At 41.1% G+C, this 24281-nt stretch overlaps 1 protein-coding gene and 1 long non-coding RNA gene across 7 annotated transcripts; one reads left to right on the top strand and one right to left on the bottom strand.

Annotated features, from left to right (window-relative positions):
- Nucleotides 1–25: 25 nt before the first annotated feature.
- On the top strand, nucleotides 26–4381 carry LOC127316908 (uncharacterized). Its single transcript, XR_007860703.1, has 3 exons — nucleotides 26–566; nucleotides 1054–1346; nucleotides 3694–4381. It is a non-coding gene; the product is annotated as an uncharacterized lncRNA (long non-coding RNA).
- Nucleotides 4382–10596: 6215 nt separating this feature from the next.
- LOC127316884 (cysteine-tryptophan domain-containing zinc finger protein 5) lies at nucleotides 10597–21470 on the bottom strand. 6 transcript variants are annotated; one of them, XM_071821010.1, is made up of 13 exons: nucleotides 21124–21470; nucleotides 19039–19111; nucleotides 18820–18950; nucleotides 18395–18718; nucleotides 17048–18303; nucleotides 16304–16629; nucleotides 14809–16235; nucleotides 14559–14719; nucleotides 14118–14278; nucleotides 13326–13480; nucleotides 11817–12314; nucleotides 11488–11636; nucleotides 10597–11052 (listed from the first exon to the last, which is right to left on the bottom strand). In XM_071821010.1, exons 1-11 carry the CDS (start codon nucleotides 21250–21252, stop codon nucleotides 12210–12212), a joined length of 4248 nt encoding a protein of 1415 aa, XP_071677111.1. In that variant the 5' UTR covers nucleotides 21253–21470; the 3' UTR covers nucleotides 10597–11052; nucleotides 11488–11636; nucleotides 11817–12209. The 6 variants fall into 6 exon arrangements, with proteins under 6 accessions (XP_071677111.1, XP_071677108.1, XP_071677098.1 ...); XM_071821007.1 differs by having other exon boundaries at nucleotides 11817–12318; nucleotides 14809–16232; XM_071820997.1 differs by having other exon boundaries at nucleotides 10597–11102; nucleotides 11817–12318; nucleotides 21124–21469.
- Nucleotides 21471–24281: the final 2811 nt, after the last annotated feature.

The raw sequence follows: 24281 nt of genomic DNA, 5'->3' as shown, positions 1-24281 counted from the left end.
GCATCATATATACCCCTGGATGCTGATCGATGTGGACGGTGGAAGCGTAAGTTTGACCCCAGACCACTCCCTCGGTTTCTCTCTCTCTTCCGCTTCATCTCCCACGCATCTTCTCCCAAATCTCTGGCCACGGCCTATGGATCTCCGGCCGACGCCCCGCTCAGCATGCGTAGCCGCGCCCCCTTTTTCTGCCTCCATCGGCTTCAAATCGACCACCACATAACAAGGCACAGGGGTTTGGGGAAGTCATGCTCCAGGTGGGGGTCATGGTGCCAAGGAGGCAGTATGCATGAGAACGAATCGGCGGCTGCAGCTTGGTCTCTTCGGGGACGAAGCCGTGGAGGAAGGGGATTCCACCGTCTTGGAGGAGAGGAAGAGACCCTGCGCCGCTAGAGCTGAGAGGGAGCAGGCAGGCCGGCCAGCCAGCAGGGCAGAGAATCACCGGTGCCGGAAGGGACGATGACCACGCCGTTGGGGAGGATGCCCATCGCAGCGGAAGAGAGGAACACATCGCCGCCACCATACCGATGACATCAGGCACACCTTGATTCCACACACCCGCCAAGGTATACAGGCAGATCTGTGCTGATACAATACGTGTGATCAAGGTTCTTGGTGATCAGCGATTATCCAAGAATTGGTATTTTAACATCCCCTCACGCTGGCATTTGCTACCTTGCCGATTATTTATGGGTTCCGAATTAATTGTTCTTCATATGCCTTATTTAGTTCAAGTAATTTCTTCTAGATTTTAGCCAGACGTGTTTCTCGCAAATGCAAGTAATTATTGAGGTCAAATTTATTATAATATGTCACGTAAATAGTACATAGATTTGTTATTTGATTCCTGATTTAATCATCTCAGAGACGGAGAAAACCATATTGTAGTGTAGGTGAGAATATGCATTTGTCGGCAAGGTTTATGAAACTTTCTTTTCTTTTAGTTTTGTCTGTTGTATTCATTTTTAACAATTTCTACCAAGTTATTGTTTCTGGTTCAAATGAGCTGCATCTTGCTAATTAAGCGTATATGTACATACCATGTATCTAAAGGATGAAGAGATGAGATTCAAATAATGGAGTCGATTAAGGGCAGGGGCGAGCTAGAGTGCGGCCGCTACGGTGCTGCAGTTCCTCGCCGACCAGTTCCCCGCAAACGACGACACCACGCTCGGCACGGATGATGTGGGGAGGCCAACCTTCAGATTGTCGGTGCCGCTCCTCGACTCTCCAGCTAGCAGACCTGACTCCCCTTCCGCTTCTCCTCATGCACTACCCTGCTGTTGGTGTTTGTGTCGTGGTCCCAGTCGCAGTCACGTCTTCACCCAAAATCTTGTGCGGCTACCGTAAGTTCTCTTTGCATTTCAATGAAAAGTCATGCCTGATTATGGTAACATCATCTCTATTATGGGAAATTGCTTATATATATTTTCCTCTCCACTTGGGCCTTTCGATTTCTGACTATAGTAGCTTCACGAGATCATTTTGTGTTCATTGATCTTACAATTTTTTATGGGAAAATGATGTGAATATACAGTTGACCATACTGTTCTAAATCAAATATCTGGTTTGATTTGTTTATAACTCTACATCCATTTACAAAGCCAATTGATATATACTGAAAATGATTTCGCGTTTTTCAAAGGTCTACTGAATATACTAAAATCATATCTGGTTTCCTTTGTTTTATAACTCTCCATCCATTTACAAAGCCAATCATAGTTGGAATGTAATTTTCACATAAAGTTAGAGGGCTTCAAAATGTGTAAGTTGGTTTGTTCTGGCTATATCATATCTGCTGAAGTGATAAGCTATCTGTCAGGAATAACTTCTTTGTTATGTTAGGAGTTCAAAATAGAATATTTATTTTGTGTATTAAATAGAGCAGATGTGGCATTTCTATGCTTCTCTAGGCAGATTGACTTAGGCATCGAAAATCTTGCCTCTATTTAAAGCAGTGTTGTTTGTTTTGCAGTCATCCTTTTTCCACTTTTGCTTAGTACTTGTATTAAGTAATGAAAGATAATGAAATTATTTGAATATGTTTTACTTATTTTTATCTTACATGGAAAGGATAGAATTATATTGTTTTGAAGACATGTCGCAAGAAAATCATATACCTTGTGATCCGTTGGGGAAAAGAAAAGAGATCCTCTCACAGTAGCAAAGTTTTATCCATTTCCTTTGATTTCAGAAAATCATCAACATTGTTATCTGTGAGGGGAGGCCATTTAACAGCTTCATATTACAAAAATTCAGTAGAATTAACCCCTAGATATATAGGATAATAAGATAATTTACAGAATTGCGGTTATATTGTTGTGATGATTGCATTCATTTAGGTGTCAATCATCAAATGATCAAATTTGCGGAAATATGAGAACACTTAGTGTTTATCCCCACACGATATATTAGTTTTTTTTACTTGAGCTTGGTGTTTAACTTTTAACTTTTTAAGCAATTAAATGTTAAATGTCTCAAGCCCAAAAAATTAGCGTTTATCCCCACACAATGCATTAGTTTTTTTTTGAAATAAGAGGTCGTATCCATCACTTTAATGCAGAGGCTGTTGCTGTTCCCCTTTTCTAACAAAAATGTAACCATTCTTCCATCAATGCAAAATAAAATACTCGCATGATGTTCTTTTTTGTCAATGTCATACAATTGTTCCTCTTTTGTTGTTTTTAGGACAGGGAGACCCATTGGACTGCATATATCACCTATGCCCAATTTCTTGAATTTGCTTTCTATAGATTTATTTTCTTAGTTGTTTTAGGTTCACTTCTAAAGTGCTTGGTCTTGGGAGGGAGGGGGTCCCACTTCGACTGTATTTCTGGAGCTCTAAAAAAAAGTTATAAACTCTTTGTTTCTCTTACTCCTGTCGATTTCCGCTTGTGTTCTGTTATTTAGTGGTTTCTGCGTTCTCCTTCCTTCTCTAAGGCGTGTTCTTTTTCCACTTTTCCAGTCTTGCTTTTTTGTTATATTTTGTCCTGCTGGTTGATGTCTTATATGCAGTAAAAATATTCATGTCATTTGGGTTCCATGATTCCCATATAATGTTCACTCCTTTGCACATTGAACCAATATTTATATGTATGCAGTATTTTCTTATTGTTTGAAGTATGTGAATTACTATCTACATGTCAGCCTGCATTTTGCCCTACAGAAACACTCATGAATCTGTACATTATTAGCAGATGCCCAACCAATCATTGTAGAGTCACTATGTTCTCTCTTCTTTCTCATTAGCCTTAGCACTCGGCGATGGCGTGACTACACTTGCATGCGTAATGGTACCATATCCTGGTATATCTTATGTTGTTTCCCTTAAATGGACACTGTTGCTATTAGATATGGCTTTAGAGAATTTCTAATGCCATCATTAGTGAAGTTCTTTGCCCTGTCCTTTGTCTCAAGAGGTTACGTTAGCCTAAAAAAACGTGTCAATTAATGATCTATGTTGTCAGTGCATTACAACTTCTCCATCTCTGGAACCAAATATCTCCAAGTGAGATATCAATTAACCTGATAAGTACGTCTTTTTTTAACTGGATTTGATTTAACTATTAGAATGCAGTATGTCTTCCGATCAAAGTGTTGGCCTCCACCTGAAGAGTGATCGATCAGGGCTCTCAGGTTTTTTTTTTTTTTTTGCATATGCTTCCTTTGTTGATATGTCGTTCTTGCATGCAGAAGAAGACCAGATGGTGGTGCATATTTGGAGTTGTATGATGCTTAGAGAAGCACTGTTGAGAGATGTTGGCACCGACGCAAGGTACTGCACCTACCGGAAGTCTGGTGGATTTGTGTCGGCAGTGGATAGCTGTGCTCCTAGGAGGGATGCGCCAACAAGCGGTCCAGCTCCGATCAGTTGTTCTGACTGCCTTGGCAAGAAGCAGCAGGCGGTTGAGAAGGCTTTGTTTGCTGGAGCAGGGGTTGGTCTCCATCGACGATTTGATCTCCATTTGTGGCACGTGCGAGGAGCCCTCCTCTGTGGCATATGCTAACCTAGGTCTTAGCGAGTGGTACCGCTGATCTTGCAAGATGATTGACGGGTGCATGTTCTTTTGGAGCGCATGTTGGATAGGGTAAATAGGGGCACCACCAGGTTGATGGCAGTGCTGGGGAAGGTAGAGCGTGCGGGTGTGCTAGATGTGCTCCGGTGAGCTTTTTGTATTGTGCCGTGGTCGTCCTGATTGGGCATCTGTTGTAGGCACGTTCAGTAGCTGGTGTTTTGCTGAAAAAGATGCTGGTGTTTTGGTGTATGACAAATATAGCGCGAGCTCCAGGTGGGGTGGATTGTGCTGGCGTGGGTATGTGTGACTCCATGTATTTTTTGGCTATGGTACTTTTTGAAATAGATACAGGAATTGGAAATCCACTTTTAAACTTAGGAGCATATGCTCATAAGAAAAGCATTTAAAAATTTAAAAAATATGAACTAAAATTTAGCACGTATATGTTGACATCATATGTGTGCACGCCAACTTCATGGAAACTGATATTTTGATGTCTTTTGTAAAAATATTAAAATATGTATCTAAAAAGCTTTTTTAAGCATTAGAGTTTGTCTTTTTTGCACACAACACAAAAATATTATGATGCTGCAAATTGACTTTATGAGCAGGTAGAAGTCCAGATGTCCGCATTAATTTTTTGTTCAGAATATTTTAATATTTCAAATTACGTTTAAAAGTTATTTTAAAATTAGGAGCATGTGCTCCTAGGTGCAAAAACGCCCCGTTGTTTGTATAGTGTGGTCTTGTGTGACACCATGTATGTTCGGCTGTGGATGTGGGCACATTAAGATTAGTCTTGGCTGATTTTATGTATGGATCGGTAAATGATTTCATTATGTGCAATACTCATTTAGATCTGTCAGGTCAGTGTATATTTAGCTGGCAAGTGGTAGATACAACATTTTTGTTGCATAGGTGTCCGCCTCTACACTTAACTAATTCACTAAACCCCATCTACAACACTTAACTGACTCACTAAACATTATTGACATCACTTCACACACCGTGTCTACACCATGAAAAAGGGTAATAAACTGAATGCCGCACAGGTGCACCACATAAGCCAGGGCATGTAACAACGTCTAGCAGATGGCGCGGCGAAGCGCGCGTGTCCATCTAGTTCCTAAATATTTCTGTCTAGAACTAGAACTCGGGAAAGGTACGACCCAATGAGAGACGAGTGAGACGTCTCAGCTGCGACCCCAATATAGGCATATTTGATTTATAGAAATAATATAGAAATTGTGCATAATTTAGATCTTACAAAAAAATCTACATAAGTTATTTGATTCATAGGAACATATCATATAGGAAATAATTTTATTAAAAAAATGTAGTGCAAATTCTATAGGAAAAATATCTTAGGTCACACCTCATGAAAAATTATTTTGCTTCAATAAAACACACTTCATTTTTCCATGATCATCGCATTTTGGATAGTTATTATGTCTGTTTTTGTTCGTATTTGGTGGCCAACGGAGATCAAGGAAGTCCAGGTCCATGTTTGTATGTGGTGGCCAACGGATATTTGTGACAGAATGTAGAGACCACTCAAGTTCATAGCCTTCATACATCAGGAGTTCGACAAGATGCATAGCAGCGAGAAGCAACAGAAGATGATACTACTAGCACACATGTGCTTGCTATATCGAAATAAAGCAACTAAAGATAGATATGCTCTGACCACTTAAGGGCATTGTGTATGTATTTCAAAAAATTACATCTACAAGAATATCCTAGATCTATACTATCTAGTTGCACTAACGGGATTCGGTAGATATCAACTCACCTAGTAAAGTGGAAGAGCTCGATGACAATGATAATCTGGTGATCCCTGTAACTAGGTGATACCTCCTAGCCACGAGAATATCTCATCATTGCTCCAACAATCGAATAGACAATTCCTCGGCGTAGTCCACGTGTCTAGAGATATAATCCGCGGGGGCTTCGTCGTCCAGGGCTAGGAAATCATGGCGAGTGTGGCTTTATGTTTCCCCTTGAGTCCATCGACATGAAGGGTAGATCAAGATCTCTCACCAAATTTTACCTCTCATTGTCGGGGATGGCACTCAACCGAGAACTGGCCCTCCTCGGTTGTCCACCTGCTCCGAAACTTATGTTTACGGTAGAACTTAACTACGCCCAACGAAGGCTCGATTCATTGGCTGCTTTCCTTCGCTTGTCGAGTTGTCGCTTTGTCTTGATCAACTCGCACTTCTGTCGATGGAGCAGGTGTTGGTATGCCATAAGCTCTTCTCGGGTTGCGTCTGGTGCCATAGGGACTGCGCCACTCATAGCTTGTCTTGCCTTGTCCAAAGTTTCTAGCGGGATCCGAACTTGGATCCGATCTCTGGTGCGTTGGTCACCGGTTTCGCGATTTTCACCACGGTCATCTTCGGCTTCACGATCCTCATTGCGGTCACCTTCGGGTGGGATTCTTCACCGCCTACCCCTTCTCATGGCGATGTCCTCAGGGTTCAAAGGGGATTGCCAAGGGAGTCATATTCTTATGACGCTTCAGGTGCACCCGCGATGATCGAAGATACTTGATGGCATGCTAGGTAGAAGTTATTAGTGCAAATATCAGGGTACAAGACAACTTTCATGATCCCAGAGTGTAACACCCCAAAATTTTGAAATAAATAAGAACCATATTTTCATTTATCCAATTTTTAGGGTTAACAAAAACTTGACTATTTCAAATTATTTTCTATTATGTGAAGGAATGAATGTTTGCTTAGGCCATGAATGTTTGTTTGAAATGTTTGAAAATGTTTCTAAACCAAAACCATGCTTGTTGGATCAAAGAGAAACAAAGCAAAATAAAAACTAATAAAAATAGATGCATATATGAGCAAATTGCCACATTTGCAAATATTAGCATATGTCATGTTCTACTTTGTTTAGATGGTTTGAAAACATTAATAACCTCAACATAATACCTCTGAACCCAAAACAATAACATTTGGGTCAAAGAAAAGCCAAACAAATAAAAATCAAAATCAAAATAGCAACACATGTGATAATGGTCACTTCTGAAAATAATATCAGGATGCCTACTTTGAGCCCCTGTGGTTATTCTTTTCTAAACCAAACCTCGTAACCTTCTTGCCCAGATCATAAGTACACATGAAGGTGAGTAACTTGGTGTTGGCTAACCTTGCTGATTCACTCTCAAATTCTTAAATTAAGCATCCAAAGTGGCAACTCTGAAACAGATTTAAGATCACCTCAATTTTGAAATTCATCAAACCACTTCCACTTGGCAAACCAAAACTACTCAGAGATGCTTAGTAATTATACAAACACACACAAAATTTAGTTTCCCCAAATTCAATTAATAATTTTCTTGCGGCCATTTTCACAAACACTTGGTGGGCAAGAATCAAATAAGGTACAAATCACTATTTGTGGTACAAACCTGACCTCACCCCACTCTCCTAGCTCATCCACGGTGTCCCTGCACCCTCTCCGCATCAAGCCATGCCCTTCCTACCCCTGCTCCTTGACCAACTTGGAGATGCCATGATCATGCCACCCACTTGACCACCTCAACCATGCCCCTTGCTCCACACTCCTCTAGTCCCTCTCGCCTTGTCAAATAGCCTTGCCTCACTTCGCTGATCACCACCATGCTTGACTTGACCCAAGTGGACCACTGTAGCGGCTGGAACGCGACGTGCCCGTGCTAGCCCAGGGACGCCATGATGTGCATGGACGCCAACGCGAGCACGCCAGAGCATGGCCTCGCTCCATCGCCTCCGACCTCCCCCTGACCTCAGCTTCTGCCGAACCTTCACCTCACCTCCAGCACGCGCCCAGACATCGCCGTTTGGCCCAGAGCGCCCTATAGCCGTTATCATCGTCGCCGAACGCCGCCAATGTTCCGCAAGGACGCCGCATGACGCCCGTTGATGGAGAGTCCCATTCGCTGCAAGGAAACGTCCCTGACGCTCACCAGACGACGCTGCCCCGTCCACACCGTCGCCCATGCCTCTGCGCTGCTGTAGCACTGTCCACACCGTTGCCATGTTCGTAACCCTCGGCCCTCTTCGGAGCCTATAAAAGGAGCCTCTACCCAAGCATTCTGAGCACACCATCTCACTCCCCTCTCCTCCTTGAGCACTCTAGCACATTCGCCCCTCCACATTGCTTCCCGGTTCACCGGAATTTGGCCGGAGCTCGCCGCGGCAGTAGCTAGAAGGAGGCGACGCTCCCGTCTTCCTCAGCCTCTCCCCCGACCCTCGTTCAGCTCACCGACGTCGTGCAGTTCATTTGCTCGCATCGCCGAGCCTCGCCGGAGCCCCAGGTACCCCCTAGCAACCCTCCTCGCCGCCGGTAGGGTTAGAACTCGACGTCCTCCTATCGTGGATGGAGACGACCGTGCGTTGTCCAATCGCCATCTAATCCAACGGCCCTCCTCGCTCATACCGTTTCGGGTTTTAACAGCCCACCGACAGGTGGAGCCCCCTGTCAGGCAGCCCGCTGCGCACTGGAGCGTAGCTAGGCCGGCCCAGTTAGTTTTCCCGCGTGGCCCTTTTAATTCAAATCGAGATTTTCTAATTTAGTTTGGATCTAGCTATGCATGCATTTTCAAAATAAAGTTTAAAAATATCTACTAAGCCAAATTCGTTGATTCAAATTTCTCTGGAAAGATTAGGAAATTATCTAGCGAAATAAATTGGTTTCAACCTCAGAAAAATTGTAGAACACTTGCAGTAAAAATAGCAAGGCATTAACTTTGCCAAATTCAAACATTTTTATAAAATCAACCCTAATTCATTTTGAGGTGATTCCACCTCTCAAAATTCACATTTCAGATACTCTATCTAAATATGTAAAAATATGACATGGTTGTTTCCTATGATCATGGGCTGGATTCAAATAATGGCTATGTAGTCATTTCTAGCTCATTTAAATTATTTTAAAAATAGTAGTTAAATTTTATGAGATGTAGCCTCTCATTTAAATCAGTTTCCCAAGTAAATCAATGTGAGGTGATGACTTTAGTCTTCATGACCTCATATTTTATTACTTGAGAATATTAAATCATTTTCAAAGTAGTATTTAAATTGTATGAGATGTAGTATCTCAATTAAATCATTTTCCCAAATGAATAAATATGAAGTGGTGACTTTGGTCACCATGAGCCCAATATTCTACTATTTGAGGATATTAAATCTTAGTAATTCTCAAAGAGTGGAAATTACTTCTCCCAGAAATAAAATAAAGGGAAACCCTAGTATGGATGATTGTGATGATAATAGGTCATCTTGTGTGAACCATTATGGTTACTTAGTCTACTCAAGTATTGTTTGGTGATTGTATCCTCGTATCCGTTTATAGACGCTAGTACTGAAGGCTACGAGAAGAAAGAGGTCTTCTACGAAGAAGAAGAGGAACACTTTGACAATTGTACCACTCAAGGCAAGCTCTACTAATGCAAGCTAGTACCAATGCAAGATTTTACCATGAGCAAGCTATACTAGTGCAATGTATTTACTTAGGAAACTTTACCAATCCCAAGTTTTTATGGTTGCAAGCTTTTACTTTTATCAAAACTTACTTTTATTTCTATATTTGTTACGTACTATTTATAAGTATGTGTGGCCAGATGGCCTATTTCCCAAAAAAATACGCCAAATGGCCAAATGGGTGGCCGCTGCGTTGGGCGCAGCGTGCGACCCAAACGGACACGCGGACGCGGGGCGAACGGCCCAAAACGGACGGCCCAGCGCGTCCGTTTGGGTCAGCCGGTTGGAGATGCCCTTAGTGCGTCTCCTGTCCCTGGCAGGTACCGTGTCGCGTGGCAAAAAGCCGGAAGAAAAGGAGAACGGACGTGACAGGAAAATTTGAGAAGTGCAGGATAATGTTTCACCAGGCCAGCCTTCGCACGAATCTCCAGGCTCGGATCAACGGTACAGAGTACACCCACACCCATGCTTGGGTGTACAAAATCCACACTCCTGATGTATTCGGTGCAAATAAGTTGATGACTAGATGGAGGAATGACGGAAATTCAATTCGGCTCCCGGGTGCGTATGCTCCCTCTTCTAAAAATCATATTTTGAAATGTTGAAAAATTTAGACAAAAAATTCTACATGTATATCTCCATAATATACGTGCGTTCGTCAAGTTTCACGAAAAACCAATATTTTGTGTGATCTATATAAAAAGAGAAAGTTTATCTTGTGAAAAACATTATTTTTAGCACTTAATTTTGTCTTTTTTACACACATCACATGATAAGTCGATTTTTTATGAAATGACTTTTTGAGCACGTAGCACGTGAAGATGTACGTGCAAACTTTTAGTTTCAATTTTATGTAAGATGCATTTCGAAATATAGGGAGCATATGCACCCATGTTCCAAAACGCCGCTCCCGAGGAATGACCAGATGTATCTTTGAAATCTATGCACAACTGATATATCTCCTAGGCATGTACTTTTCTCCATGTTGATGAATCGAATTGGATTACTCCATGACGCCAGTTTCTCAAAAGTTCGCTCACTATTTTCTCTCAAATCAATGCACGAAGAATATGGCAACCAAAGGAACCCAAAAAAAAGGAACATGTCAAAATACATATATTCTTTCATTGCCAATAGCAGCACATTCAGTTACATCACCGATCAGTACAACGGCATCCCTGAAGCAGGACCCCAAACAACATTCGGATTAGCAAAACACTGCCACCATCATGTGTTGTTAGGTTAGCCCAAAAATGTGCTTGCAGCAGTCAAATAAGCATTTAGTTACATGTTAACTAAATAATCAGTTAACTCTAGCAGCAACAGAATGAACTTTGTCAAGTAAAATAACACATACGTCAGCCAAAATCATATTAAAAAATCCTTTTTGCCTTTTGGTGATATTCTATATAAATGTACACAGGTATCAGAAAAAATGGCAGCAATTAACTCAGGGTGGTGCAAATATACACAAGTTAAAGAGTCAGGTGGTTGCTGCGTCCTCGCCCAGCCTCTGCAAGTTCCCTCATTAGAGGTTTCATTTCCTGTTGAGTCCAAAACTGGATGCAATAGAAGAGGTCTCGTGTCAACTTAACAATCAACAATATCCCTGTATGTTTGTAGCAAGAACCGCTTCTAACAAAATCAGTACAGCTGAATATGTAATAAGATTTGGGTACATAATTCAATCCAACGTGACCAGAGTGCAGTGAAGTTACAGTGGCTTTTTTTAAATGTAAACAGGGATCAAAATTAATCCAAGGCAGTTCAATAAATAAACCACTAAAATTCATGACCCCTATTTCTCGCCTTCAAGATAATCCTCATTTTTGTTTGCAAACATTGCTACTTAGCCTATCTATCTGAGGTAACATATCAAGTGCACAAACACCAAAAACATGTAATTATGCAACCCTTTCTGATTTAATTATCCAAAATGATTAAACTAAGCAGATAAATATAAGCAAATAGTGAGCGTAGGTGAAGATTCTTGCCTGTTGGTACCTTCGGTACCTTCATGACTGACACCAAAAACAGAAGGTGGGGGAATTTAGAATGTTCTCCTGAGCCCTCATCTAAGCTTCTGTAGGAACTATAAGTTAAAAAGTTATATGTTTTACATCCTCCTGCTGAAATCTTCTCCCTGTTTGACAAAGCATGTATATCTGTTAGAAATAAACATACATGGAAAAAAAAATTACATCATCCTGCAGGAAAAATAGGAAGGAAATTACAACTTAGTGGACACTAGGGCATGCATATTGTAGTACAAAACAAGAGGCGAGGTTCTAAGGAAAAACATAATTTCACAAACATTTCTTACCAGTACAACAGTTGGAAATTCAGTTGACTTCAATAACATGGATTCTGTAATTTGTCATATGTCAACACTGAGAATTTTGAATGTAGCAATTAATGTCGCAGGAGACTCTCGACTTTAAACCCATTTGGCAATTGTCAAAATTATGATCCATAACCATGGCAAGGTGACTCCCCTCCATAGATCCATTCAGATCAATATACTGATTCATCCTGACAGACTCTTGGTGGTATCATTGTGGGGAGATGCCAAAGCAACTTGCCATGACATATCACTATTCACAGGAAGAATGTTTGTTCTGTTATTTAACACTTTCATGGTTGATAGATTCCAACGACTGACGAATCAGTTGCAGCAGCGCCATGACATTGTGGAAACTGAATTCAAGGACTTCTCTTACAAGAGCAATGCCATCAACCTGACTCTTTCCAATATCAGCAACATAAGCAGCAAATGAATTTTGTGATTTTCTTGTTCCATCAAATGCATAATTAATGTCATCTGCCTGTAAAAAACTGAGTCAAGAAAAAATACTCGATACTAGCAAATCGAGCAGGACTTCACTGGATGATCATAAAGATAATTCGTGAGACATTGTCATGCATTACAAGTAGTCCACCACAACAAGGGGGTGTTTGTTGTCTTGTAGTTACCAAGAACTAGCCAACCTGAACTAACAAGACAATTCACACATAATATACCAAATGGTTAGAAGTGTCAAGCTTAATGCACTAGCCAACGCAACCAAAAGTCCAAATTGATGGAAAGGGCTGGTACAATTCACTTATACACTTCACAACAAGAAGATTGTTGGTATTCGTGAATATGAACAACCTGAATTTAAAGTAGAGCAACACTTCATTTTTCCCCCAATCATGCAGAGTGGTGTCACAACAATTGCCAAACAAGTGCATGCATATTCAAACAAGTGCACAGGTGCACAGGTGCATTTGCACAAAAATAGGGGACTGCTTCACCATGTGTATGAGAATCAAGTCAAAAGAATTCCACAAAAATTAAGGAATCAGGACAAAATAGTATATGATGGTTTGTACTATATGTAAGGGACATAATTTGGGAACGTTGGTGCCTAGTCAAACCTCAGTGTCAGGTAATCCTTTATAATTAGACCTGAATCTTCTGACACATAGGTAGCGAAACGAAAAGAGTAGGATGGCCTATATGTAGCGTACACACTAGTTTTTGCATATGAACGCTCTTTAGTACCATTGCATGCCATCTAGAAAACTGAAAAGATCAGAAAAAGATTCCACCAGAACAGCAAGATGGCACAATTTGCAAACATTGAGTTCCATGATAATATTACAATCAGCAGTATTTTCCCACACTAAACTGAATGATCTATCATCAATAGAGAAAAACTAGTTTGCGCAATGAAACGTTTTAGAATTATTGGCTAACTAAAGTCGATTTTGATTTATCATGAGCATTAGCTCCTACACATCCAATGTATAACTTGCAATTCTGATACTGAATGTCAAAAACACTTACATAAGCAAGCAACCCCATCAAGTGATGATTGTTCCGAGGTATGGAATTTCCAGCAATCTGAGGAGAGTACAAAGCTCTTGCAGAAACAGCCTTAGCAGCTGTACTCTGGTAATTTAAATTGTCAACATCTGAAGCAGAAGATGACGGCGACTCAGCTAGCCCAAAAAAAAGAGAGAAGAATTTGAGCTATCAGAAGGTCAATCGATTCAAAGAAAGATGAATGACATACTTATTTACGCTGATATGACCAGATAAGACAAAAGTTGGCTTTGTCTAATAAATCTGATACTGGAGCAGATGTTTAGACATCTCCCCATTCTGAAAAGAGATGCATTTAAAATTTCACATAAGAGGTGCACCATGATCATGGATTGAAACCTTACTTCACCTCAGTCCTTAACTGGTTGCGTGTGAAAAAAATAACTTTTCAAATAATGCTTTCAAAATAAAAGCTGTTACACTTCACTTTATGATAGAAAGAGTAGAGATCAGATACTCAGATATTAAAGTTTACTAGTTTTGGTGGTATATTTGGTTCGTGGAATGGTAACCCTGAAACTGAAATTTACGTTGGGTCAAGAAATAGGATATATTGGTTTTCATCACCATACAATTCCATAAAAATGAGGAACAAAATAGTTCCACAAAAATCAGATTGCCTGCCTGGCGATGCACCAAACTATTCCAGAAATTTATTCCTCAAACATAGCAAGCCCTTAACTAATAGCAGAGGTTTCGGGAACTATTTAAATAACTAAGCAACTAGATGAGTTAAAGCATATGCGGAAAAACCTGGAAGAACCATCAAAGACGTTGCTTGCAATGCATGTTTGTCTTTAATTGCACCAGGATGTTTGTAGAAGGCAGCCTTCATATATGCCACTTCCACACATTTATAGGCCAAAGCAGCATTTGCCATTTTCTTAAGTCGCTCAAATTCCCGGGCACAAAATCTATTGAAACAAGTCAACAGTGAGATATTAACATAGGTAACTGCTAGTAAGCATCCCATGGTATTGAAATATGTACATAAGAGCTGGAATAATCAACTAGCCACTAAATATGCAGACTTTCTGTAATAAAGCGAAAGGTGCTTGCAAAAGATGGAAGCCCTAACATACTAAGTATAGAGCAGCAGGAATAAGTAGGCAATAAAGGCAGGGTACATCAAACCAAATACTATCAACAGATTGTAACTACTGTCTGCATCTTAGAGACGACTTTGTTGCTTACCCACAAAGGTTTCCTGTTTCAGAATATAGTCTCATAGCTTGTATAGAATCCCCTTGTTTGGAGCTATCAATACTTGGAGCCTCCAAAAGAGATGCAACATGGAGGAATTTCAGGCCAGCCTCAAAGCACATGCTTGCGCTCTCAAGGTCATCGCCCTTTTCCTGCAGCAAGGGATGCACGTGAAGGACATCAGAGTCTGCATCAAAAACATAGTAGAAAATGTTTCAAGTAATGTACCAAACATTCAAACCTTTAAACGTTTGGACAAGTGCTTCAAATCTCGAGCCTCCTTCAGTAGGACAGATGTGTTTATTGGATTCGGCACATCGCGACTCAGAGTTGCTTGCTTTGTATTTTCGATAACAGCCTTCTTTAATTGTTTTGCCTTGTAGGAGACATCGCCATTTGCTGTATTATTTAATGCTGGCTGTTGCTTACTTCCTTTGACAGTTGACAAAGGTATTTTCAGGTCCTTGTGTTCTGCATTCTCTTTATCAGGCTTAACCTGAGTTGGATGCTTCCCGGAAGTCAACTTTGCATGGTCACATTGGTTTGAGTTTAAACGAGGCGGTCTTTCTCCATTTTGAATGGACGGTGTCTGTTTGTCATCGCCATTGCTATGAACCGGAAGGATATGTGAATTAACTTTCTGTGCCTTAGATGGATTCAATTGACTGTTCCTTGTACCAAGTCCAGAATCTTCATTTTTTGAGCATTGGTTGTCTTTTTTGTCCTCCAACTCCCCATCCTTCAAAACATGAGGATGCAAGTCTCCATTAAAGCAACCAGAACCATGAGCCTTGGAATGATCAGGATTGGATCCCAAATCATAGTTTTCCTTGGAAAATGACAAACCACTTTTCCCTGACTCTTGCGAAGGCACAGTTTCTGCGACAACACATGGGTGCCTTTTATGTTGATCCACAAGATTCTTATCAGAAGTTCTCAAGGGTGAAGAAGAAACTGATTCTACAGGAGAGGCCCTTGTTTCTTGAAAATCAACTTTACTCTTGTGGGAGCTAGACACCTTAGATGAACTGGAGGCGGCAGCTGTAGATGACATATTCCTCCGCATGGAGCTTTCAGAGACTAATGAATGCTGGAGATGGATATTCTCGTGGTGTTGCTCACTTAAACACTCTTTCTCAGCATATATTGTATCACTACCAGTCCCAGAAACGGGGGGTCTGGAGTTGGCAGCTTTCCTATCATCTGTCTTTGAAAACTTCAGCTCTTGTATGGGCTTTTCCTTGGCACCATTACTTTCACCTTCTGTTACAATATGCTTTGAAAATGCATCGCTAGCTACAGGCTCAAGACCACGCTTGCTTAATTGTCTTTGTTTTGATTTCCTTATCTTAATGGATAATTCTGGACGATCAGATCGCCCCTTATCTGAAGTTCTAATGCCCCCGTCTGAGATAAATTTATCATCATTGCATTTAATTGATGAAGATGGACCATATTTTCCCATGCTAGATGAAACACCACTATCAGGCTGCAAGTTTTTTGGACTTTCCTTGATTGAAGGACTGCTTTTGCTAATTTCAAGCTCAGAAAGACGGCGCTTGGCTGGCTCACTGAATTCCTTCTTCATTTTCTTTGATGCCCTAAGATTATCATGATCAACACTACTCTTCGATTCTGGATGTGTCTTATCTTCTGCAATAGTTTCTGCTGCAGAAATTAAACCATTAGAATCAAACTACTGAAATTAGATAGAGAAAAATGATTAGGCCTTGTACCTTTATCTGAAAATCCCATGCGCTTTCGTTTTTCCCTGTGTTTACGGAAGTGGTCAACATCATCAGGATTTCTACTTGTAGAAGTCTGTAGCTTCTTTGAAGACTTTGGCATCTCAGCTATATTTGATACATTTGCATTGGATTCAACTTTCGGCGTCCCAGATGTAGTGGACTTCATATCGCCCTCAACAGTTCGTGAAGTCATAGTTGTGCATACTCCTGATGTAGCAACATCATGGCGAACACCCAAACTAATGTTATTTTCAGGCGCGCGAAGGGCTTTTGTGGTCTCATCCTCACTTATTTTGCAGTTATTCATTCCAGGCCTACAAGAAATTATTAAAAAAACCGTTAAAAAATCATGGAGATGTAAAGCAAACAGCATATTCAGCAGTGCTTGCACACCCAATAATCTATACATGACCACAAACATACAAATTCCAGAAGCGAACAGCATATTCAGCAGTGCTAGAGATTAAGTTTGAAGAAATTTCTGGAAGCAGAACACAAACATACAAATTCCAAAATAAACCAGAATGAATTCAATATATTTTGTTGCTCTAAGGAAACAGAACAGTTAGAAATATTGCACCCCAAAAAAGTCTAAAAATAACACGAAAGAACACTTAGTCCAGTGAGTTATATTGCAGTTTAGAGAATATATAAAAGAGTATGACTAAGAAAAGACAGGGGAAGATCTAAAACTGCATAAAACAGGGAGTAATGTCACTTGCAGAAACTTACAGGAGCCAACTCTGCATGCTACAACGCCATTTTTTGGGAAGTATATCTGGATTCATCCCATAGGGTAAAAGGCGCCATTTCTCACACTTGTCACAGCAAACCCATTGTTCGTTTATTACAACAGGTTCCACAACAGGCGCAGCCACGGATAATTCCATAGCCTTATTCGCACATGCTGATGGCACCGGAGCTGATCTGTCAAAACTAAAGGGAGAGATCTTGTGGTCATGGTCATTTCCACCATCTGACTTGCCCTTATCAGTTTCTCCAGATGAAACAGTCTCCTTCTCAGGCTTCACACTCGTATCACTGACATAAGATTTTCTAGTGAATTCGCTCAACTGTTTGTGTGCCTTAAGCTTCAGCTTCTTCCCAGGCAGAGCAGTTTGCGAGGAGGAAATTTTCTTTTTCCTTTTCAGCATTCCAGAAGGATTTCCACCTACATTTTCTGTGATGATATCCATGGATACTGCACTAACTAGACCCCCCATGCCCTTACTTTCGCACTGAGATTGTTCATCTTTTACATGCAAAACTTTTCTTTTGTCTCTGTCAAGTGATGTTTTGTTAGGAGGAACATTTGGCGGTTGACTTGGAGTTGTAGAAGGTCGATCATTATATCCATCAGAATCATATTTGATTTTATCCAAAAATCCTTCATTAAATGTAGGTCCTGTCTTACTGTCCTTGCTCAAATCTATACTTGCTTTTAAATTTGCTTTACCCTTTTTATGATTATCATCATTTGCTGAAACAGCTTTAACATCTACTATTGACTCAATATCTCTGACAGAACTCGCGTCCCTACCTCGTGCTTTCAGTGGACCATTCTTTGTTTCCTTCAGGTGATTGGGAATATCAGCCACCAATTTTTCTGATTCCTCAACTGAATGTTGTTCTGTCTTCATGCTTCTAGGTAAGAGGACTGAACCTGCATCATCTGACATATCCAGTAACTGAGGCATAGTCCCCTTATTCACAATTGCTGAATCATTATGTCTGCATTGTGAATTCTTGATACTTGGGAGGTGATCTTTCTTTTCAACATACTTATTTTTATTTGACACCTTATTTTTGTTATCTCCTGCAGCAGAGGTCGTGGGACAACAGTTTCTGTTCAGTTCTGCTTTGTCATAATCAAATTCAGGTGCTTCATGTTCCTTTGTTACAGATGCTGACTTTTTTCTCAGCGCCATAATATTGTCTGCAAGTGGTGAAAGCAAGAATCCTCCAGGAATAGGATGGCAGGTCATTATCTGTTCAAACAACACAGTGGATAACTCTTTTAAATCAATCATCTACTATTTTTTCACCAAGATTAAATTTATTAATGGAGCAAAATGTAACCTGTAAAATGGTATGCGGAGATGCATCTGGTAAATTTTTGGGCTCAGGAGCTCCAGCGCTCCCACCAAGGCTGTCATCCATAGAGGATGAAGGAGAAATGTCGAGGCCCAGACCACTGTAGACAGCAGCAGTATTTCTTGCCAAACTTCTACTGCTGTTCACCTTGATACGTATTTTAGGTGCCTTTTGCTCAGGACCATTGGCTGCTCTGTTCAAAATCTGTTGATGAGGATTACCATTGATCCCATTCGATGTTCTTCGACAATAATCATCTTTTCTCTTGCTATCTAATTCAGTCTTGACAAAGTGACTCTTCTGTGCACTCTGGAAGTACATAATAAAATTTCATACGGTGCTAGTATATAGGCAGTACAGCATGGATCCTATTAAGTCAACATATAAAGGTGAAATTTGCAGAAGTATACCTCCACTGGAACATAAGGTGATCTAGAGGCATTGCCATGGTTTGGAGGAACTGCGGGACTTCTAGATTGAGATATAATAGACAGAGAACGCTGGGGGTACAAGAATGAACCATAACCTCCCATTTGTGACCCTATGTAGTGAAAAGATTTTTCAGATACAGCAATCCATGAACAGTACCTCTACAGAGCAGGCAGGGTGGCAGCTTTGTTTCCTCTTACCCGAGTTCTCAGCACATACTCCACCTTCATAGTCCTTCTGGAAATGACCCAACAATTTTTGAAGTTTTTCATCCTGCAGAGATATATTTCGCTTAAAAGTTAAGCTTCAATAAAGAGAAAAATGCTTGCTTAAGAATTCATACAAAAGATAAGGAGCATATGTGAAAGAAAAAAAAAGCGCTATTTAAGAGCACGCACAGCAACTCAATTACTCAAAATGAAGACCTGGTTTCTACAGCTCATTAACAACAGTTAAATATGTCCACCAAGAAAGGTCCATGCCAGAAAAATGCTGAAATTCAAATATTAACCAAGAGATAAGGAGTGCAGAAGTCCAGAATATCCATCTCACTTAATTCAAACAAACCCATATGAGTTATGTGATCCATATGCCAGAAGTAGCATCAGCACATGCCTCACTTTTAGTAATGAAAGTAGGATCCAGAATGCAGACCATGAATAGCTCTATACTTGATATATGTATCTATGGGATATGGTATTATTGGTATGTCATTTTAGACCATTGCACCAATAGGTCTGCAAAGACGCAGGCATACCAAGCAACAAAATAACAATTATCCACCTGAAAACCATTTTGGATACTGAATCAAATTTCTAATATACAACGAAAATCTCATAGGATACTGCATTCCTAATCCATCAACTATTCAGCTCTTATCTCTGCAAGGTTCTAAAAATTTGGTAATCGGTATCCGTTTGATCACCCACCTAACAGCGAGTATGTGACCTAACCAGCCCATTTGTGCGACATAAGTAGAGCTTATACGGTACAGGTAGGGGAGCCCATCCCATGTACAGGGGCTCATAGATCTGTGTATAGAACACTCTACTTTTGCCAAAAGCAGAACTTTCTGTATGCAACCTGGTACTCAAACTCCTGATGCACAAAATCAGTGCTCATATTTCTACCAACCCTACTAGCACACATATTCACATGTGTAATAAATAAGGAATGGTAAAGTGTATGATTACAAACATAGCAATCAAAAAAGTTGTCAGCTAATGTTTGAAGCAGGAGTCATGTGAATGCACAATGTTGTCAGCTAACGAACGATAAAATACAGGTATACCCAATTATTTGGCATCAATCTGAAGCTTCTAACAGATCATTTTTATTCTTTATGATCTTATAAAAGATATAATCCAACCAAAAAACAATAACAGATATGTTTTACCAAGTTTACTTTGCTTCTAGGTTAGAAGCTGACAGGCAAGCTTATCAGAAGCAACTATGAGACAACAGCAAGTGGTTTGGCTTGACCGGTAGATCTTCTTTTATGCGCGTTGACAAATGTGGATAGTGATGTACAGAATCTACCATTCAAAAGATAAATACGCTATCATATTTAATAAGCATGAACTTGGCACAACAACGTATACGGCTCCGGTGCCACGTGACCACGTCAACTCCCGCACCAATTACTCCATTCTATTTATACACAACAAGTGGCCGCCTCGCACACTTGTCACCAATACAAAATGTAAGCGAAACCATTATAGTTTCATCATGTGCTGAGACGATGCAGGCGACAAAAACAACTATTTGCGGCTTAAAATTATGAAAGCTCCTGAACTCACCTAAAGGATGTGCCGGAAGTAACTGTAAACTAATATAGCAGCATAGTAAATTTTCATGAACTAATTGGACAGCCCCGCTTCGGCTCCAATTTCATTACCCCACACATAATTCCCAGGAAATCAGCTGAGGCCAACACATTGGCCGCATTTTCGTCTGGCCGCAGGGGGCAGGCGATTGCCCCGAATTTGCAAAACCCCAGCCATGGTAAATACGTTCTAGATTTAAAGGAACAGCGGCACTGATCAGTAATCGCGTCGTCAACCAGCCGCGGATACAGAGAGCAAAACTAGCGCACGATTTCACATTGCCACGACCGAGGTAGTAGCAGCAAAATCGCCGCCGCACGAACCAACAAGACGAGCACGGCACGGCACCGTCAGCTCATGAGCCATCCAATCCAATCCAATCCAATCCAATCTACGCGGAGAAGAACACAAAACAAAAACAAACAGGAAGCGGACGGAGACGGAGAAGCAATCGCTTACGATGTACGTGAGCGAGTCGGGATCAAAGAGCTCGTCGCCGCCGCGCGCTCCCGGGCCGCCGCCGCCGTCGTGGAGCTGGAGCTCCCCCTCCTCGCGGCCCGCCTCCGTCCGCCTCGCGCCGCCCAGCATCTCCTCACATGGGCGCGTGACGGCGCCCCGCGATCGCCCCCACCCACCAGCGGACGCGCCGCCGCCGAGATCACGGCCGCCGCCGCCGCCGCCTTCGCGGCCCTAGGGTATCCTGCGTCGTTTTTTATTTTAGATCTTCCTATTTCTTTTTACTATTTCGTTATTTTTCTCTCTCTCTCGCTCGCTCGTCGCCTTGGGCGTGCGCGCTCTGTCTCTCGTCTCTCGGAGAAAAGAAAATAATGAGAGAAAATATATTCCGGGGCAGCGGAAATATACTCTGCCGAATATTAAACGCGCACGGACGCCGGGCCAGTATCTAGCGACCGGCTTTTTTGCAGATTGGCCCCTGCGCTTGCGTTACCGATTAACTCACACGTGGCGATCCTGGGCGCCGTCGGATCTGCGTTTGGCGGCTGGGATGGGGGCTGTGAGGGAGCAAAAGGGAATTTCTGTGTTTGGCGTGGGTGGTTGCGTCATGGCGTGCAGCTCGGAAAAGGAAACGTGTGCCGATTGATTGGGTGAGACCGAGAGCATCAGCGCTGCCTGGTGACGAGACACGTATGGGATGGTCCTGTGCAGTTTTGCCGTATTGGTCTCCTCTCATCGTGGAGAACCAGCCAGCGAACAGCAACCTTTGGAGGAATCCATGATGTGTGGCATGGCACCAAGCACCTGTTTTGTTGCGTCATGAAGAGGGTGCTTATCTTTTTTCATCCAAAGAAGAGAGGTTTTGTTGCAACGTGAGAGCATCTCCACCGGTGCCTCCCAAATATACGCCGGCAGGGGCGTTGACACTACCGTATGGGGCGCCGGCACAACATCCTCTATTTGGGGATGATGTTCCCACACCGGCGTCCCCTATATGGTGGCCGGCTAGCATTTTTTGTGAAGAAATTTGATGTCGGCGCTCCCAATCAAAACCCTTAACATAGGGATCCTTTCCGGAGTGCCGGCTGTTTTATGGGGCTCCAAAACATGCCGGTGCTCTTTGGGAGCGTCGGTGCGGGCGCATTCTCTCACTAGAATTCTAATAGAGCTATTGGGAGCTCTATCGGGAACGCCGATAGAGATGCTCCGAAGAAGGTGCATATCTTTTTTTTTTCATCCAAATAAGAGAGGGTGCTTATCTGATTGCTATCTAGCATGATGTGCAAGTGTCCTCTAGAGTATATCGCGCAATCCAGGAGATTCAACGTCATGGGTTCGATTTGATAATCTCACACGTCGAAGCCGCACAAGAATTTGAAGGTACATAGCATTATTTTTGAAAAAACAAGAAATGGTGTTTATAAGTTTTCGGAAATATGACTTCTTGTTGCACAACACATAAAGTTTATTCATATAAAGATGAAAATTTTGTTGAAATTGAATTGTATTTTAGATTACACAAAAATACGGTTTCATGTAGACATTAGAAATATCCATGGTGGTCCACATATTTGGCATTTTTTTTTTGTTGTTCGCATCTGAAAGCGTAACTGTATCAAAAATATGTACATGCTAGACATCTTCATGCACTTTTTGGAACATGAAAATCTTGAAGTTCTCCAAAATCCGGCCTCCCTCGTGCTCGAGTTCTGTTTATAGTCTCCAGTTTGAGTGGGCTAGTTTCCACACATATCTTCGAAGGTGTGAGTTGCATCTTCTTGTGACAATTGCTTACGTGACGATTTGTTTAATTGCTTATGTGGAAGATATGCAACAATATGATGCCACGAAAGAACAAACGATTTGTTTCCAAGTATTGGAGTGAATTGGTTTTTATGCATATCTCGAAAGATATGAGGTGTGTTTCTCGTGATAAGTATTATGTGTTGTGTCCTGGGTCGGGTTAGAGTATCCCTGGACTATTATGACGATATTCACGAAGATATCATGGAGATTGTGGTAGTTATGTGGAGAGATCTAGAAAGAATTGTGATGGATTATGGATATTGGGGTAGATTGTGAAAATTTTGAGATATCTACTATTTAAAATGCTTGCCCATATCCACGTAGTAAATTGTGGTGGTAATGTGGAGATATATAAAAAATATGGTAATTGACAAATCAATTCGTGAGCTATTTATGAATTTGCCATAGCAATGCTTTCTATAATATTTATCATGACAATGCTTTTATTAGGACAAGTTCATCTCATGAAGGTGTTATGATAATGGGTATGAAGCTTCAATATAACTTTAGACTTGTTTTTAGAATATATACCTGAAGTTCAAATGATCACGAACTAAGTTTGAAGTTTATGGATTGGAAAATCTTGCATCATGATTTGAAAGTGCGTATTCTAAAGCAACACCTTTTAAGATTTAAAGATGAAACAAATGAATTTTATATTTCTTGGGCAAAGAAAGCGTTTGAATTATTTGTGATACTTATATTTTTGCAATATATACATGAAATGCAGAAACATTATGATGCATGAAACACAAATTAAGGCCTCGTGGAGGTAGGCCGACTGCAGTGGTTCAAAGGACATCATCCTTACAAGGTTCGATGCGTTCCAGCTGACAATAGGAAGACGTGGTTTTGGATATATCATATGTGCTGTGTAAATGTATTTTCTCCATTTGCAACGTTTTCTTAATGAATGGAAGCCATCTTTACAATTTTTCAAGTGAATGGATGATATACTTGCGGTTATTCTCTTATAATTACAGAGTAGTCTTGGTGCTTGACAGCAAACTGGCAAATGTAGGTTTAGAGATCCCTGCATAAACATTTAGAATGTATGGCCATTCCATTATAATTGGGTTTGGAATCCGTCTCAAGGGTCGAAGTGTCACTGCGCTAGTGCAACCGCCACTGAGGCTAACCTAAGTCTCTCAAGTTGACTTTTAGTGCTCTAACATATGTTGCCAATTAAGTCTCCAATAACCTGGGGAGAATCACTTATCACTTGTTACTCAATTATGTTGCTTTGATGTATTGTATTCAATGGTGAAACTATTGAATGGGGGAGGGGTTTCCCCGAGCCCATGAAAAATTGGCCTATGAACCCTAGCTAAGTGGTTCATTACACACTTAATTGG

Source organism: Lolium perenne, chromosome 1 (assembly GCF_019359855.2).
Source record: "Lolium perenne isolate Kyuss_39 chromosome 1, Kyuss_2.0, whole genome shotgun sequence".
NCBI lineage: Eukaryota > Viridiplantae > Streptophyta > Magnoliopsida > Poales > Poaceae > Lolium > Lolium perenne.
Note: the sequence above shows the minus strand (reverse complement) of the source record. Positions and strands in the feature narration are given on the sequence as shown.

Bases quoted from the DNA above. Each gene is read 5' to 3' on its own strand.
- LOC127316884 (XM_071820997.1), bottom strand. From the start codon at position 21,252: ATGCTGGGCGGCGCGAGGCGGACGGAGGCGGGCCGCGAGGAGGGGGAG. The intron at 18,304-18,394 runs GTTACATTTTGC...TTGTTTGAACAG, and splicing joins CTCCGCATACCATTTTACAG to ATAATGACCTGCCATCCTAT. The intron at 16,236-16,303 runs GTACAAGGCCTA...TAATTTCTGCAG, and splicing joins CATGGGATTTTCAGATAAAG to CAGAAACTATTGCAGAAGAT.